We start from the raw sequence: 18,369 nt of genomic DNA on the forward strand, positions 1-18,369 counted from the left end.
CTAACGTGGTAGTTAAAAAAATTAGTATAATAATAAATTTAGCACTCTACTTTTACATATTACATCAATTTAGTCATAATTTTAATAATATAACCCTCAAAATTGACAAATTAACTCAATTTAATCCTATTCTAGAAAATTCAAAAAAAATATAAAAGGACATAAATATTTTAAAAAAAGATAATAATAAATTTAAATTTTATATTAATACTAATATTAAATAAAATAAAAATCCCCCACTCCCGTTCTTCTCCCTCTCCCCGTCACACCGCCGTCCCTCCCCTCCTCCCCCACCGGGTTCCTTGGTTGTAGCGTCTATACAAAAAGAAATTTACACACTCCAGCTAATCTGATACTATAAAATACCAATTACACACTATGCTTCAAGCACTTTCTACACGGAGGTAAGATTATTAACGATTTTGTTAAGCGTTGTTGATTGTATTTCCTGTAATCGGCAATGATCGAGATCGATTCCCTTTTTAGTACGTAAGGTCGGCCTTTCTGTTGACAACTAAGCCGGTTTTGGACCACTTGTTAATTCAGAATCTTATGTTTGTTCTTCTCGGCAGCTCAGTGGAAAATCACTTAATCCGAAGTTATGGAAGGAGCAGAGAGGAAGACGGAGAGGAACGGCGGTGTGGGATTTTTATTTTATTTTAAATTAATATAATTATATAGTTAATATTAATATAAATATAAAATTTAAGGATAAATTATTAAAATAGTCATTTTTGTTTGTCTCGGGTTACATTTTAGTCTCTTATGTTTGAAATGTTATGTTTTAGTCACTTATGTTATCGTGTTATAACATTTTAGCCACTGAGCGTTAATTTCCATTAACAGTGTAACAGTAAGCTGACGTGGCATGTTAAATCATAATTTCAAACAAAAATTTTAGGTTTGATTTTAGCTCAAAACAAAAAAATATATATATAGGGACCAATTATATAATTTAACTTAAAATTTTTGTTTGAAATAAAAATTTAACGTGCCACGTCAGCTAACTGTTACACCGTTACTGGCAATTAACGGCTCAATGACTAAAATGTTATAACACGTTAACATAAGTGATGAGAACGTAACATTTCAAATATAAGTGACTAAAATATAACCTGAAGTAAACAAAAACGACTATTTTGATACTTTACCCAAAAGTTAGATAAATAATTATATATATATTTTTTAGAATTAAGATCAAATTGTAAATTTTAAGGATAAATTTTTTAAAATTATGGCCAAATCAAAATTGAGAACTAAATTGATATAATTTGCTATAATATGTAAAAGTCAAACACGAATGGTAAACAAGCATTAATGCATCACAATGCTAGCTAACCTTGAAGGATCTTTCATCTTGGCTCCCTTAAATGAAAAAATTGATCTTAATAGTTCCATTTAAATTATAAATTACTTTACGATAAAATTACACTTTAACCTTCAAAATTTTTTAAAAAAAATTTAATTCCTTTAAAAACCTGTATAATCATATACTAATATACTATAAAATTATGTTTTAATCTCTAAAAAATTTATTATTCTATTTTGGCCTCCATAAAAAATTTTCTGGATTCGCCCCTGAATCTAATCACACCCATAGTCAAGACTCGCACCCGAGTTCGAATAACACGGCCAATAGAACTCCACATTCAAACTGAATCAAAGAGATAAAATCCAGAGAAATACATGTTTTTTTTATTTATTCAAGTTATATTCAAACATAAATGTCATATGAAATTGAATTTTCAACATCATAAACTACATGGTAAAATAACAATAATGATGAACAATTATCAGTAAAATTGAAGTCCACACTTAGCAACAAAGAAATTTATGCAAAAATCTTTTGGAAGTTCAAAACCAGACCTTAAAACTTATCCGATCATACCCGATGAACGCAATTGATCAGAAACATCGAATCATCAAGAATATCCCGGTTTTTCCAACTCCGGAATTACCATTGAACTGCAGTGCTGTTAAGGGATGACACAATGATCCGGACCTACATTGTACATATAATGGCAACACCTTCGGAATGAACTACACTATTTCGATGCCTCCGAGGGGAACCGAGCTCATCTGCAATGTTCTACTGTTTCCCATAAACCGAACAGAAGGAAGAGAAGGATCCGTAACGGATTCAATTTCGAGGAAGTTGAAATCGTATGCACCGGACCGTTTCAAACTGAATACAAAAACAAGTACAATCCATCCCAACATCGAAACAGCCCAATAATTAGTCATCCCATGAATCAAACCCCAAGCAATAGCATACCCCACTATGATTCCCGATAAATGACCGAGAAAACTCGCTTGCGGGATGATAATCGAAGTGAAAATCAACGACTCAAATGGCGCAAAACTAATGGGAAGCGAAATGAATCCGAAAAGATCCAATTTCGACGAAGGTTGCTTAACGGACAAAATTGTCATCCAACCGAAAACAACACAAGAATACCCAACAGCGGTAACTCGCCGGAAATACTCGATCTTAAACCGTTGAATCAAGATATGGTACATTCCTAATACGAGTAAACCGGATAATACGACTAAAACAAGTGTATATTGTAGATAATAAGCTATTCCAAGACCCAAATAATCTAATTGTTCAACAATACCAAGACTCCAAAGTGCACTCATATTGAAAACAAGATGAATAACACTGATATGTGAAAAAGCTGAAGTAATTAACCTCCAATAGTGACCTTCAATGGCGGTTTCATAACTTACACCAACATGTTGATAACCAATGTTCTTCTTTTGTATGTAAAACCATATTGTTGTACATATACCTATTATACAACTTGTTGCTGGTTTCTCCATTACCTCATAAAACAACGGCTTCCCCATTTCTAAAAGAAAATTGTTTCAGCTTCCTAATTTTGTACTTTATTCAATCAATGGATCAAAACCCAGAATTTCTATTCAAGAACCCATCAAAAAAATTCATTAAAAAAACCCAAATCTTGCATGAACTGAAAAACCCAGATCTAAAATACCCAAAAATTTTCAAATACTAATAAATTAATTACAGAAAAAAAAACAAGAGAATTGGGGGGGTTTCAGAGTGGATGGATAAACTGGTTGAAGCAAAAAAGAAGAAGAGAAAATTGAGAAAATTTAAAAGGAAATTTAAGAAGGGGGATTTGGGATCTTACTTTATGAGCTTTGATTGTAATTTTGTAAATCGATTTCAGTTTTTTTTGGTTGCCTTTCTAGATTTTGCTTCTGGTTTTCCTTTTCGTACTTTACCAATAGAAGATCAGGGAAATGATTCAATGTTTTTAATTTGATTAATAAATGTGTCTGGGACTCTCGCGAAAGAGTGTTAAAATTAAAGGTTTATATTAAGATTTGATCCTTTAACTATGTTCTTTTTCTCATTTTGGTATCTAAACCTTTTTTTGTTCCATTTTGGTACTTAACTATAAGTTTTTTCCCAGTTTATCCAAAAATTACTGATGTTTAATAAGAATGTGCCATGTGACATATTATTGACAAATTTTATTTTTGGGTAAAATGGGATGAAAATGATAATTTAGTTATCAATGTGGAACAAAAAAATACATGATTTTTTATGGGTAGGATGAAATTATGGGTAAATCAATTAAATATGATATTTATCTAAATTACGAATAAACTAACAACAAATTACAACAGTATCATAATTTGAATAAAATTTTAATATAAAAAGACTGATCTATAGCAATTTTAGGTAAAATACTTCTAGTAGACTTTCACCAATAACATCCTGTTGTAATAATCATTTCATTTTTTTTTAATTAAACCAAACTAAGCTCAAACAATAAAAAAACTCAAATTTGAGTTAATATTTAAGACTCATCCAGCTCGAATTCAATTTAAGATAAAAGATTAAATTATTCAAGATAACTCAATTAAATTTATTTATTTAATATAAAATACATTTTATTCTCTTAACTTTAAACTTGATTATTAGTGTTTGACTTCGGACTCAAATTTAAAATTAAACTAAAATTTTCAATACCAAATAAAAATAAAATATTTATTTAATGAGTACTCAAGTCAAACATTGAAAAACTTAAATTTCTCGAGTCAATAATGACCAAAACTTCAATTTTCTTTCCTAAACCTAAATAACTTACCAATACATACATGCATCCTTACACCATAATTCAACCAAATGGATGTAATGAAGCATGAATGACAAAAGTAAGGTTTTTATTTTTCACATGTCAATTTCTGCTATTAAACCTTCTATTTGCTTAAATTATGAATTTAGTACTTATATTTTAATTTTATCAATTTTAGTATTACACTTTTTGAATTGATCATTTTTAGTCCTTATATTTTTCAATTTTTAAAATTGTAGTCTTGAATAAACAACAAGAGTTAAATTCTTTTAGTAATCGTGTATTATGCGTAAAGTTATAGATTTAGTCCATGTTCTTCAACTAAATTATTCTTAGTCTTTATATTTTCTGAATTTTGAAATTTCAGTTTTAATGCAAACGATAACAGTTATATCTATTAATTGAGTTTTTTTTATGAGTAACTTGTGAAAATAATAAGCTGATATGACATTACACATGTTGTATCAATTTTTTAAAATAACAAATAGCTATAGTTTGATTAGGACTAAAATTTTAGATGTACAAAGACCGAAAATAACCAAATTAAAGTACAAGTACTATATCCACAATTTATACATAGCAAATTTAACCTTTTCCATATTTACGATAATTGCAATGGCTTAAGTTGTAAGATCCGCCATGCTAAATTGAGTATACCTATACTATACATATATAGAGACAAACTTCTCTTAGAAAATATCATCAATCCTATATGTATTTTGTTCCTCTAATGTAGCTAATCCCTATAAATAGGTTTCAACATGCTCAAAATGAAATCAAACCAAAAATCTACACATATAAACAAGAAAGAGTTCGTACCTGCAATTTGGGGCACATTTGATAATCAATGGCTAGGCTGAACGTCAAAGCATCAATGCTCTTTAACTTCATTCTGCTGATATCATTTCTTCTCATGATCACCATGGTTGAGAGCAAACTCCTGAACAGTAAGTAATTTACAATATACAATATGAATCTTTTTGGTCACAGATGTTACGTTTAATATTCGTTTTTTTGTATTTTTTTGGATAATATAAATTTTAACTTCAGAACTTGGCAACTAAGTCCACTTTGGTACTTATATTTTTTTTTTCACTTTGGTACTTAAAACTTGGCAAATAGATCCATTTTGATCCTTAAACTTGGATTCTGTCAAGATTTAATGATGTGACTAGTATTCTTAGAACATGACTAGATTGACCAATCAGGCCAATTGAACTGGGAACCAACTGGTATACTGGTTCAAAAAAAGAGGTTAAACCGATTGAATCAGAAATTAATTGAAACCAATAAAAAATAAAAGTGGGATTAAAACCACTAGTTGAACAAATTGAAATAATTTATTATATTTTAAATTTTTTATGAATTTTGAACTAATTATTTAATTATTGTTGATCTACCAGTTGAACCAATTAAACCAATTGAATCGGAAACTAGTGGTTTGATTGGTTCAACCACCGATCCAGTTATTAGAACATTGCATGTGACACTCTAAGATTATACCATGTCATCATCAACCTTTTATATTTTTTGAGTTTAGGGACCAAAATAAATTTAGTTGCCAAGTTTAAGTACTAAAATAAATGAAAAAAAATACATATACTAAAGTAAACTTAATTGTCAAGTTTAGAAGCCGAAAATTATATTATCCTTATATTTTGGGTACAAATGAGGCCATAGTTTGGAAATAATTAGAATGGGTGGGTTGCAAATGTCAAGATCCGAATCTCGGATTTGCTAAAAAGATTGTAGGAACCAACTACGCTAAATCCAAGGTTCGGTTTTTGTATCCTTGATGCCAGTTATGATTAACTTGTGGTGGTGCTTTCATGCAGTTGGGAATGGAAAGGTGAAATTCCAGGAGGCGATGAAACAACCAAGGATAGCTTGTTCAGGCATCTGGTGCCCAAGGAAGAAACACTAATAAGCATTGATGAATTCATCAGAGTACTTAATAATAAATCCACAGTGGGCTATATATATATAGCAAATAAACAAATATAGAAGAATAAATGATCAAATAGAATAATTTTTACTGGCACAAGATTATCTTTCATGTTCTTTTTGGTACGTTTTATTTAATATTTGTAAGTACAATTCTCAGCCCCGATAGCAAGTTGTGGCCCTCAGAAACAAATTTAACACAAGAAGCAGATCATCATATTTAACATCAGCTAATAGCTAGTTTGCACAAAAACTAATTTGGATTAGTATTTGGTTCCCTGCTAATGAACGCCATGCTTCTAGTAACAATAATATATATATATATATGAAACTTATGAAACTTATAAATCATTAAGGAACTACATGCATCTATTAGATCACAGACAACTAAATAAATTCTTCAAGCTGATGAAACAAGAGATCACAGATATGATGCTCATTGATCAATTAAAAACAAGAACTAATTAATAATACTTTCCTACGTATCTCACCTCTCTAATTATATATTTCTGAATCACCTTTCATACACCTTTAAGATTTCTAAGGAAACCAGAGACTGGACTCATTTGAGATTGGAGGATATTGGGATGTATCATATTTCTAAAAATCATCAATTTGTCATTTTTAAACAAGGAAAAAGCGTTGTGACTCAATTATATCACATTAGATATGATGTCTAATTTAACAGTTAAATTAACGATTTTAATAACTTAAGAACCTTACTGATATAATATCAATAATTTGGAATACAATTAAAATGCTTTAAAGTTTAGGTATTAATTTAGAATAAGGGTTATAATTTAAGAATGTCTAGTGCAATTAACTCTTTAAGAAAATAAAATAATGATAACAATAAAAGAATCTAACGACATTTTCTATCTGTTATTTTATAGATTTAGTTTAATCCAATTCAGATTTTGTGTCATTCCACCAACTAGTTCTCAACCAAACTGTATATGAGGGTAACAAATAGACTACCCCTATACTTATTTCCACCTAAAATTTTTCCATGGTATCACAGTCAAGAATTTTAAAGGAAAATTGAAGCATTCAATTATGAGTTATGACTTGTTTATGTACTGCATTTTTTTTTCTAGAATATTGCAGCCAACTAAACTTTGCATAAAGTTGAATGGTAAACAGCTCGGTTTCCAAATCATGAAGGATATAGTTTGAGATACTGCACCTCTAACACGCTTCCATAGAGGAAAGCTTCCTTTTGAGGATCTCATTTTCCTTTCTTAATTTCATAATCTTCAGCTTGAGTGTTTCAACTTGCTGATTTGAAGCAGAATCTTGTTGTTGTTCTCCAAGCTTTGTTCTGCTGATCAATACTGCAGCAAACTCATTATAATTATATCAATGGCATTATAAGAAAGAACATCCTAAATTCTTAAGCAATGAACTCGAGTAAGAGTTACAGAAATCCCTATTATAGTGTCAGGCAAGATTTTTGCTTAATTAAGCTAGCATACTAAGTTTCATCAAAACCCGGTGTTAAATGATTTACTATTTACCAATCACAAACTTACATTCCTTTTCAGCTTCCTGTAGTTTCTTAGTCAACTCATTTTTCTCTTCTTGTTCTATCAGCAGACAATCTTTTAAGTCCCAAATCTCGAGAAGATCTGTAATGTATATTTAGTATTTATAAGATTATGCAACAAAATCAGGTTGGTAATTATTGAACAGTTTTAAACTTAGGATCTCACATTTTGATTCCTCATCAGACTGTAGTTGATCCAGCTTCTTTGATAGCACTTGTGCATGGGATTTATGTGTTGCTAAATCTTTACGCAGCTGAATTATGGTTGCTTCATTTGTTGCTTTTTCAAGTAGAAGACCTCTAACAGAAGGCAAATTATATTTACAGCCACAAAAACAGAATTCTTGAGGGGGGTTGGCTCTTTTGGGAGAAGTCTTCGAAGTTTCGTCCGCCGGACAGCCAATCTGATCTCCCAACGATTGAAGGTATTGTCTCTCAGGGAGGGTTTTGTCTTTTGTACTCTATCAAGAACTAGCTTGCCGTGAGCGGCTACCCTAAGTTCAAAGAGCCTAGAGCGCCTCGACCGTATATGGACATACGACCACTCACCAAGATGTGATGTGAGCGTCTTGCCCTTGTTGGGGTTCCAACCCCAGACCTATGCCAGTGGCTTTTGGCAGAACATGGGAGGCACCCTCCCTGGAAGACTTTTCTCTAAGGAACCTCCCCCCCTCAACACGAATATACAGGAGCAAATTACCAGAAACTTACCTGACTTTAGCCTCTAGATCCGCAACTTCCTTTGCATGGTCTTTCTTAAGCAATTCCATAGCCTTCCTATGTTCCTGCTCAGAGATTTCAACTTCTCATTGTCATGCAACTTGTTTAAAACAGTTGTCTTTAGCCCCAACAGATTATGGAACTCACCTCCAGACATTTTATGGAGCCATTTTCTCTTTCATTTCAATCATCCATATTTTATTGGCGGTTAAATGCTCAAATTAAGGCCCCTTTTAGGGGTTGTTCATATAAGGCCAAACCTTTTAAAATGGTCATATAAGTACTTAACATTTACAACATTTGAGAAGCCTTTATTTGAACACTTTTGAAAATGTTTGACCCTTATTTGACCATTTTAAAATGTTTAGCTCTTATGTAAGCAACTCTTAAAACCTTGGGCCCCAATTTGAACATTTAGCCTTTTATGGGCACACAAGCATAACTTAAAAAGAACTCAGCATCAAAGATGCTTACCTCTTCTTTACTCGTATATTCATCCTTTCTTCTCCAGAGTTCTTCTTTCAATCTCTGACATTCAGCATGATTTTCAAGCTGGTTTCAGAAAATTGAAGTGGATTAGGTCACAACAAAATTTAAGTAAATAAATCTTAAAAGATGTCTAGACCACCAAGGACATGAAAAAGGATGGTGCACCTGCTCAGCAAAATTGTTCAAGGATTCTGTGTACAGTTTTGTAAGTCGTGCATTATCTACAAATTATGGGAGAAAATTTTCCATTTTAAGTTTTGAACAAACAAAATTTCCACTTTGCAATTCTAGAAAAGTTGGAACTACACAAAGGAGTATTACAAACTGTCCTCTTCACAAGAAACTATATATGAAAAACATACGAGTAGAATATGAAATTAGAAGGGAAGAAACCTGGGTCCTTTAGTTCAATGTAAGCTAAAAACTAGTGTAACTAGGGCCCTTTAGTTCAATGTAATGTAAAAAATAGTGTAACTAGGGATGGCAATAGAGCGGAACTGAAACGAATGTTGCTAATCTATCACTACTTCACAATCACACTCTGTTCCATCACTCACCCCGCTTTACTATTGATATATAATATTGAAAATCACTACCACTTCTATGGATATTGGATGTATCCATCTCCACCTCGCTCTACTTAAATTTATTTTTTTGCTACTTATCTTTAATATTTTCAATCTTTTGAAGGTGAGTAAAAAATATAAACATAATTTTTCAAAAATATTATTTAAACATAAAATATATAAGATTTTCTGTAGCATATTATTACATTCACCTTTTTAATAATTATATATAAGGATAAAATGATAAAGTGAAGCAGAGTGCGTTGGACAAGCAATTATTATAATCACTCCTTGTCCAATTTTCAAAAAAAAAAACTCACTTTATTAAAGAATCGATTTGAAATCCATTTTCGGATTTTGCACCATAGAAACCACTACATGCAAACTGATTCATTACAAGCAACTACACCTGCAATCAGTGGATCAACGATTTTCGAATCGGTATCCACGATCCCAGTTAAGGAATGCTAGAGGTTCAATTCAATGAGACCAATAATCTGATAAGCAAACAGTTCATTATAAAATTGAGTAAAACAAACAACTCGCAAGTTTCAGAATTTATTTACATTGAATTGTGTATTCATATAAACACGAAAACTATCAATATGTAAGTTCCCAAAAATACATTTAGCATTCCAATAAAATTGTATTTTGTTCCTGCTAAATAAGTAGCAATTTGCTTTTTAATTTTTGTTTCTCCAATCAAACCTATACACGTTCTTGGTAAACATTGAACTAAATCTCTCATCCTAAATTAGATGTAATTTATAGGCATAAAATCTTTACAATTTCTTCTCCCAAAATTCACATCATGTTTGGTAGGAGGAAAAAAAAGGAAAAAAATTGGATTTGCACCTTCTAATTCCCTCCGAAACCTGTTCTGTCAAATATGTTAAGAGGGGAAAAATCATTTTATTTATACTCCCTAGGGATGTAATTGAGCCGAGCCCGAATACTGTCAAGCCCAAGTTTGAACTTAACTCGAAATTCAGAGCTCGATACTTAGCTTGAGCTCAATCGAACATCTATTTTTAAGATATAATTAAACTACTTGAGTTTTAATAAGCTCGTTTACCAAATTTTGTACTCAAGTTTAAGCTTAACTTAATAATTAAGGTTAGAGTTAATAATATATATTAAAGGTAATAACGTAATTTAATAATATATGAAAAGCTCGATAATGCTCGCGAGCCTTTCGAGCCAAGTATTTCTAAGCTTGAATTCGGTTCGACCAATACTCAAGCTTAGCTCGATAATTACCAAATCAAGTTCAAATTTGAAACTTGCGAGGTATGTCATTTACACCCCTTTCTTTCCTTACATTTCTCATCTTCACCTTTTCTTTTTCCTTCATACCAAACAAAACTATAACTCAAAGCTTTGATCAGATTATGAAACTTATGATCCTCAAATAAATAAAAAAGGATTTAAGGAAAACAACCTTGTTTTAGAGAATCACAAGTGATTTTAAGAGCCTCTCCTCTTTTTATTTCTCCATTCCAATTTGATTTCAGAAACTGAATCTCTTCGGTTCTCCTCTTGAAATCCTGCATAATCCAAAACAAACCGAAAAAACAAACAAACAAACTCAAAGAGCTAATAAATTCCTTTCAATTAATCCATCATAAAAAGTGAAGAAAGGAACTGCGAAGGATAATATTTGGTAAGCTTAAATCTTTTTGGGAATTTGAAAAAGTTCTCACGTAATCCATGTAAAAACGCCATTTACAACCCAATTAAGCTAAGACAAAAGAAAATGAAAAACTAAAAAAAAAAAACAGATAAACAGAGGGATTTACCTCGTAAATTTGATCGAAACCAGAAAGAAGCGAATCCATGTAAAGGTCGCTAGTTGCCGCCATTTTTCTGTGACTATGCTCCAATAAAAGCAAAAAGATTTTTTTTAAATTCCGTGCTTTGTAAATTAATTACAATTTTGGTAAAAAAAACTTTATGGTCCTCTCAAAAAATTAGAGTCGAAATGGAATTATTGAAGATAATTAATTATAGAATTAATGTTTTCATTGAATATTATTTTTATTTGTATAATAATAAATTTAGCTCTTTATGTTTATATATTCTATATAAATGTTAACAGAATGTATGAATATTGTAAGCTAAATTTGTTAAATCAAGACTAAATTTGACAGAATGTATAAACTTTAAAGGCTAATTTATTATTATATCAATAAAAACATGTACATTTAATAATATTGTGATTAATTGTTCTTAGTTGCTCACTTTCAAATTTGATAAGGATTAAATTGCATTACTTTTTTTAAGAGGGACCAATTTGCTCAATATTAAAATTAATAAGGGCTAAAGAGGTTCTTTTACCTAAATTTTTCTTATTTTGCAATGATCTCAATATATTATTTGGTACTTAAACTTCGTTTCAATATTCTATTTGATACCTGAGTTTTTTTTTCTCAATTCGGTACCTGACTTTTACTTCAATATTCAAAATGGCACCCAAGTTTTTTTCAATTTGATACTTGAGTTAATGAAAACTTTCAAATAATTTAATAATTATTTTAAAACTTTTAAAAGTTAAGTAACAAAACCGTAAATTTATTAATAGTTTAGTGACCTTAATAAAATTTACCCATATATTTTTATTAATTAAGATTAAAAAATTTTAATCTAAACTCATACACAAAGCATAAATAATCACATTTAACACCAAATACAAGAATAAAATTTCCTTTTACTAAGGAACAGTAAAAAATTAGAATAATTTAATCGATTCAGTTGTTATCTCAAATCAAGCTTCAACTTTAAAAAAAAAAAAAAGCTCGAATCAAGTTTGAATATCGAATTCCGAGTCTCAAATAATTAGAGAACTAATTTGAACTACCAAAAAGTGTTAAGAATCCTCCCAAGCCAACATGGAGGCATTTTTTAATGTGTACACTAAAATATGGTCATTCATCAATTTTTCTACTACTAATGTAACTGTCTATCCAAAATAAGATGAATACACTACTTTAAAGAATTAATGGTCATTGATTCTTAGTTTGGCTAACTGGAAATTTTTCTTCGGGTTGTTTCTGCCAAAAGAAATTTGCAGCTTCTATCCACCGCGGATGGACCAAAAACTTGTTCTCTTTCACAGCCCAACGGGACTTTTCCGTTCCAGCATCCATTGAAACGACGTGTGTTACTGAAGAATCAGTTTCGGTCGAACACGTAGCTCCTAACTGTTCTGCCATTTTCCATAGAAGATGATTCTCTGGCTGGAATTTAGTGGGAAAAACACGGCTGAAAACGATTTTGCAATCCTTCAACAGTTCCTTACGAACTGTTTTCAGGACCTGTAAGAAACAGGGGAAAAACTGGGGAGTCAGGGGCGAAGCTGAATTCTTTTGGGGGGAAGGGCCGATTAAGTTATATATTTTTACGAGAGTTAAAATGCAATTTACCATTATATTGACTTATATCTATATGGTTTTCAAAATGACTAAATTGAAATTCTAGCATTTCTGGAGGGGCAAACAATAATTTTACCATATAATAATTTTAAGATTTTATAAAATTTGTGGAGGTCTAAAGACAATTTCCCATTTTGGGGAGGAGAGAGGGGCAGCCCCTCTCCTGTCGCTGTCGACCCTGCTCAGAGTTTAACTAAATGACGACATCCCCTCGGGAAACAAAAGATATTTGTTTGGAGCTTCGAGTAGAGTCTAAATGTATGGTCCCTCTAATATAAGGCCTTGATCAAATTAGTCCATGTACTATTTAAAAAGAATCAAATAAAGCCAAATTAGAATAGAGTTAACTATGTTACAATTTGGACATATTTGATTCTTCTTAATAGTATAGAGACTAAATTGATCCATTTAATAATAGAGTGATTAATTTGATCCAATCCCTATAATACAAGGACCTCCTAGGTACTTTAACCTATTTTGAATCTCAAATGATAACAAAAGGCATACCTGCCTCACATCTCGGCTAGCAAGATCGGAATCAAGTTCCTGCAAGGAGTTTAAAATAAATAAAGTCCAAAAAGAAAAAAATCACAATCCAGCCACAACATATAGAAAACAACATCTATAACAAATGATTACATACATCGAAGAAAATATGGTGGATTTGTCGAAGTATTTTAAGAATGGAAGCAAGTGCTCCATCGGGCTCACTTTCGTCACTCTTCAACTGAGAAAGAGACCTGCAATCGAAGCCGAATTGGCGACAACTCGAAGCAAAGAAATGATATCTCTCCATCAGTATCAGATTGTCTTTATGCTTCGTCCATGCCTATAATAAGAGAAGGCAATAATTTCATCAAGCTTTTAAGAAAAATTTATTCAAACACGTAACAGGATTCAACACTCAAAACATTCAAGCAATACAGGACCGGAATGGCCAGTCAGACCGGTTGGACTGGGAATCTGGAGAATGAGCTGATTAGACTGAGAACTGGTACAGACCGGTTGAACCAGGTAAAAAACCAGTTAAACAGGAATTTTTGTTTGAATTTTAATGATTTTTTAATCAAACCTGTCAAATCGACGAACTAATGCCCTGACCAGTTTGACCACCGGTCCGGTTCTAAAAACATCGCATCAAGGCAAATTTCATACACCATATTCGACTGCTTATCGAAATATACTTCCAAATTTAAAACAAGAAACACAATGTCAGCTTATTAAAAGTGAACTCACATTTTCTGTATCGTCCAGGATCACGACGGCACTGTCTTGCCCTAGTACCACATCAAGACCCTTTTGGTGTTTCTGGGTGCCATCGTCTCGTGAAATCACTCGGCCATTGAAGTACTCTTTTTTTGGATCAAGCAGTTTAGCCATTTCTAGCGCATAGGGTCGATCGCCCATTGTATAAATGTACATCTCAAACATCTCACTTGCTTCTTTGAGAAATGTACGAACAAAGGGCCTCAATTTGGTCATCATATGCATAAATTCCAACATGAACAGGCTGCCCTTTGAAACATCTGTCCAAGAATACCAAAGAGCACAATGATCATAAATCCATCAAAGTAGATCGATGACATAATAAACACACACATATATATATCTATGGAGAGAGAGCGAGAATGGAAAAGAAGATCGATGATGTATAAGTACCAAGTCATGTGACATGCAAAACTCGAAACTCATTACATTCAAGCAACACAGATTTCTTGTCATTTTTCTATTGTTCAGTTTAAGCTTTGACAATACCAGTCTAGATGTTCAGTCCTAAGAATTACAAGCACCAAACTTAAACTGATAGCAACAAATACAATGCTTCAAATTTGATTAATTCTTTAAAAATTAATTTATATCTCGAAATCAGAGTTTAAGATCGCACATTCACTGTTATATTTTGGCTACAATTCATTATCCTAGTCCAAGTGTAACTTATTCCACACGATATAGCATTGTCCAAAAAAGGATTGATGCATCCAATAAAACCTTCGCTGATTTTTCAATCCCAAAAATAAGGGTACATAAGCCTTATCGGCATATAACAACAATGTTGCAGTTTCTTCTGTTGAGAATTTTACATAACTTGAGAAATTAGAATGAAAAATGACGCTACGGTTTACAAACAAAAAATGTCTGGTCAAAACATACCAAAATATTTTACACTCAGAGGCCTAGTTGATTTATGTTTAGAACTCACCAAATCAAACTTTGAAGGCAAAGCTTATTTTCAAATGATATCTAAACACATACACAAACCAGACAGAATAAAGGCAGCGACCAGGAAAAGAAAATTGAATTTCACGAGAAAACATACAAGCATTGGAATTCAAACAATTACACTACAAGAATATTGAAGGCGAGAGAAGTAAAACAGTTTAACAAAACATACCTTGAAGAGAATCAGATTGGCCCTTCAAATATTCTTCCTCAGCTGTTAGGTGATTGAGTTGAGTAGAATTAAGGAGTGTGTGGTCTAAATCAAGAACTAAGTAAAGCTTTTTATGACGTAACAGATTTTTCATGTCTGTGCTGCGTAATCGAACAATTTCATCATTTCCGAGCCTTAAACCCTGAAAAGTACCGTTGTTCCCCACATCTTAGTCGAGACACAATCAATAAAAAGCACAGCTAACTATTACTATTCTCATTTGGATAATTTCACCTTATGTATATAACCAAATGTTACACCGGATTCATCATCCACTCTTTGCCCACAAAGGATGCACATTTGTCCAAAAGAACCAGGATGTGTACATGTATCCTTGTTCAAGGATACTTCTGCATGCATAAAATGTGAAATTAGCAAAGAAAGTAAAGCACCAAACTAAAATTAAACTTAACTTCTGGATAGTTGCAATTTATGTACGTAAACCTTTTTTCTCATTTTCTTTAACAGTACATTCAAAGTGATATGCAATAGCATGCAATTCCATCTTTAGAGACTAGACATATGTTTTTACCATCTTTAGACACAGATATTAATCCTTTTGCAAAAACCTTTTTCTAGTAGGTGTTCTCAATAGAAGTTTCGGGCCGGGGGGGGGGGTGTGGAACACAGTCCAAGAAAGAGCAAGAATATGTTGATGCATGCATGCATTGGATAGGCAATATCATTTGAAAACAACTTCATGAAGCTTAACAAATAAAGTCAGTTGATGTTTTAAAACTTTGAAAGCTTCAGTATGGCAAACCATCTAAAACAGACTAATCCAACTTGAGCATTTAGCAGCAGATTAGATTAAAACTCAAGAATTGACAAGTTCTAGCCAAATTGTTCAAATCTTCATGTATCTCCTAAAAGCCATTAGTAATTCGATACGTTTTCTCTTCAGTACGGCAAATCTACAACAGACACATCTTATTTGAGCATTTATCAACGGGGTATTAGATTAAAACTTAAGAATAGACTAGTTTCAACCAGAACATTCTCTTCCTGTATCTCCTAAAAGTCATTACTAACTTGAGGTATTTCTGAGCAGATCTCCAGATAGTTACTTGTGCTGAAGTTCAGGGAGTTGGAGGGGACCCAAGTTTCAAATAAACTAGAGGGGCAGCTAACCAAATTAAAGAACTTTACCTAACTTTTCTTCTATCAAACCCTGAGAGGTTGACCCTTGAGGTCCTTCTAGGTCATCCAACTTCTCGGTCTTGCACCTTTTGTTCCTGCAAGTTAAATTTACACGAGTCCTTTAGTAAAGAGAAAGTGATAAAGGTAGCAAGTTCAATTCAAAATTCAAATGATATATTCAATAAGATGCTAAGATAATCAATTCTTGAGTTCTGCCAAGAACATAACATAATCCAGTGCCATGGTAGCTTTTACACCGATCAAAACAAAATCCATAAACAATTTTTTACTATTTCCTTGAATTCGAATTCATCTACACATCAATAGATATCTATCTGTAGTGAATTGAATCGAAACACACAACAAAAACTTGTAGGAAGTCAACCAAGGAAATCCATATGTTGTGTGCATCCGTCAAGAAAGTCATGGATCACAAAATTAGCAGAGTTTCATGTAACATAAAGAAAATATACAAATACTGTTATAATAACATAACTAATGAAATACTAAAACTTCCCATAGCAACCATTAAAACACAAAGTTAATAATGTGTTCACTTTTCATTGTTTGCAAATTTTCTTTGATAATAACTCTTAACAAATTTAAAAGTTCAATATTTCTAGAAAATGCACCTATGATCGTTAAGGTCATCATTACTGTCATCCTCTTCATCGTCGCTGTCGTCATCATCACTATCAGCATCAACTTCTTCCTCTTCATTGTCTTGTTCATCTGGCGATGAGCCTGAAGAACCAACTTCAAGCTCCGCATCAATTAATGCAGCAAAATCGTCACTGCTAGACGAGTGTACTGGGGAATCAGTTGCAAAACTCATCTGCAAAATTACAAAGCCAAATGAAAACTCTAATAATTCAAACATTTAAGAAGAAAACAAAAATCAAAATACTAGAACTAAATCAGTTACAAAACTCATCTCCAAAATTACAGCGCCAACAAAAAAAAAAAAAAAACTCTAGAATTCAAACTTTTTAAAAAAAAAATTCAAATATTTGAACTGAATCACTTACAAAATTCATCTGCATAATTACAAAGCCAAATTAAAACTCTATAATTTAAACATTTAAAAAAAATTCAAATATGCGAAGTGGATCACTTACAAGACTCATCTGCAAAATTACAAAGCTAAATTAAAACTCAATTCAAACTTTTTTTTTTACAAAAATTCAAATACGTGAACGGAACCACTTACGAAACTCATCTGCAAAATTACAAAGCCAAATAAAAACTCTAGAATACAAACATTTTTTTTAATTCAAATATGCGAACTGAATCACTTACAAAACTTATCTGCAAAATTACAAAGCTAAATTAAACCTCTATAATTCAAACATGAAAGAGAAAACAACAATAAAAAAATGTAAACTGAAAACAGTATACGAAACACGCCACAAAAAAATGCAGAATCGGATATCACATAACCACAAATCAAATAAAAAACTCAAAAATCTCATAGTTGAGGAAGAAATCTATTAGCTTAGGCATTGAAAATTACCTCATTTAATAGTTTTGTTTATAGGTTTTGGTTTGACCCGTCGAGAACTTGAAGGCGGGACCGGAAGCGATAACTCGGGTCAGGAATCGGGTGAACCAGAGCAGGAGCGGTGGGGCGGGAGAAGGTGACCGAAAAGGAAGAGAAGGCAAAGATATTGCACGCGCAGAGAACGAGCGCGAGTGGTGGTGTTGCCTGTGCGGGTTCTTTGAGATTTTTGGGGAAATGAAGTTGAGCTTGGGGGTTATGATGGTTACGGGGCGGGACTTGGGATATAAGATGGGAGATGGGTCGGGTTTATTTGAGTGACCCGACCCGAGTTCTTTAAAATAAAGTTTAGTTTAAATTTTGTTATTAGTTCTTATATTATGTATAAATTATAAATTTAGTCCTTATATATTATTTTATTTATTTTTAATCTTTGTTATTAATTTAGTCCTTATAATTTATTATAAATTTTGTTATTAATTTAGTTTTCAA

The 18,369-nt window shown here is 32.0% G+C and overlaps 3 protein-coding genes across 3 annotated transcripts; all 3 read right to left on the reverse strand.

The window, feature by feature from the left end:
* Positions 1-1,673: 1,673 nt before the first annotated feature.
* LOC107938700 (RHOMBOID-like protein 13) lies at positions 1,674-3,314 on the reverse strand. The gene has a single exon (XM_016871928.2). The coding sequence runs from the start codon at positions 2,848-2,850 to the stop codon at positions 2,041-2,043; it is 810 nt and encodes a 269-aa protein (XP_016727417.1). The 5' UTR covers positions 2,851-3,314; the 3' UTR covers positions 1,674-2,040.
* Positions 3,315-6,964: 3,650 nt separating this feature from the next.
* LOC107938711 (protein At-4/1) lies at positions 6,965-11,261 on the reverse strand. Its single transcript, XM_016871943.2, has 8 exons — positions 11,177-11,261; positions 10,819-10,924; positions 8,977-9,032; positions 8,797-8,874; positions 8,314-8,387; positions 7,769-7,902; positions 7,589-7,684; positions 6,965-7,390 (listed from the first exon to the last, which is right to left on the reverse strand). Exons 1-8 carry the CDS (start codon positions 11,237-11,239, stop codon positions 7,245-7,247), a joined length of 753 nt encoding a protein of 250 aa, XP_016727432.1. The 5' UTR covers positions 11,240-11,261; the 3' UTR covers positions 6,965-7,244.
* Positions 11,262-12,169: 908 nt separating this feature from the next.
* On the reverse strand, positions 12,170-18,140 carry LOC107938696 (RNA polymerase II C-terminal domain phosphatase-like 4). Its single transcript, XM_016871923.2, has 9 exons — positions 17,893-18,140; positions 17,012-17,214; positions 16,389-16,474; positions 15,474-15,589; positions 15,201-15,381; positions 14,045-14,334; positions 13,452-13,637; positions 13,316-13,354; positions 12,170-12,691 (listed from the first exon to the last, which is right to left on the reverse strand). The coding sequence occupies exons 2-9, from the start codon at positions 17,212-17,214 to the stop codon at positions 12,380-12,382; spliced, it is 1,413 nt and encodes a 470-aa protein (XP_016727412.1). The 5' UTR covers positions 17,893-18,140; the 3' UTR covers positions 12,170-12,379.
* Positions 18,141-18,369: the final 229 nt, after the last annotated feature.

The sequence above is a fragment of the Gossypium hirsutum genome, chromosome D02, assembly GCF_007990345.1.
Source record: "Gossypium hirsutum isolate 1008001.06 chromosome D02, Gossypium_hirsutum_v2.1, whole genome shotgun sequence".
Lineage (NCBI taxonomy): Eukaryota > Viridiplantae > Streptophyta > Magnoliopsida > Malvales > Malvaceae > Gossypium > Gossypium hirsutum.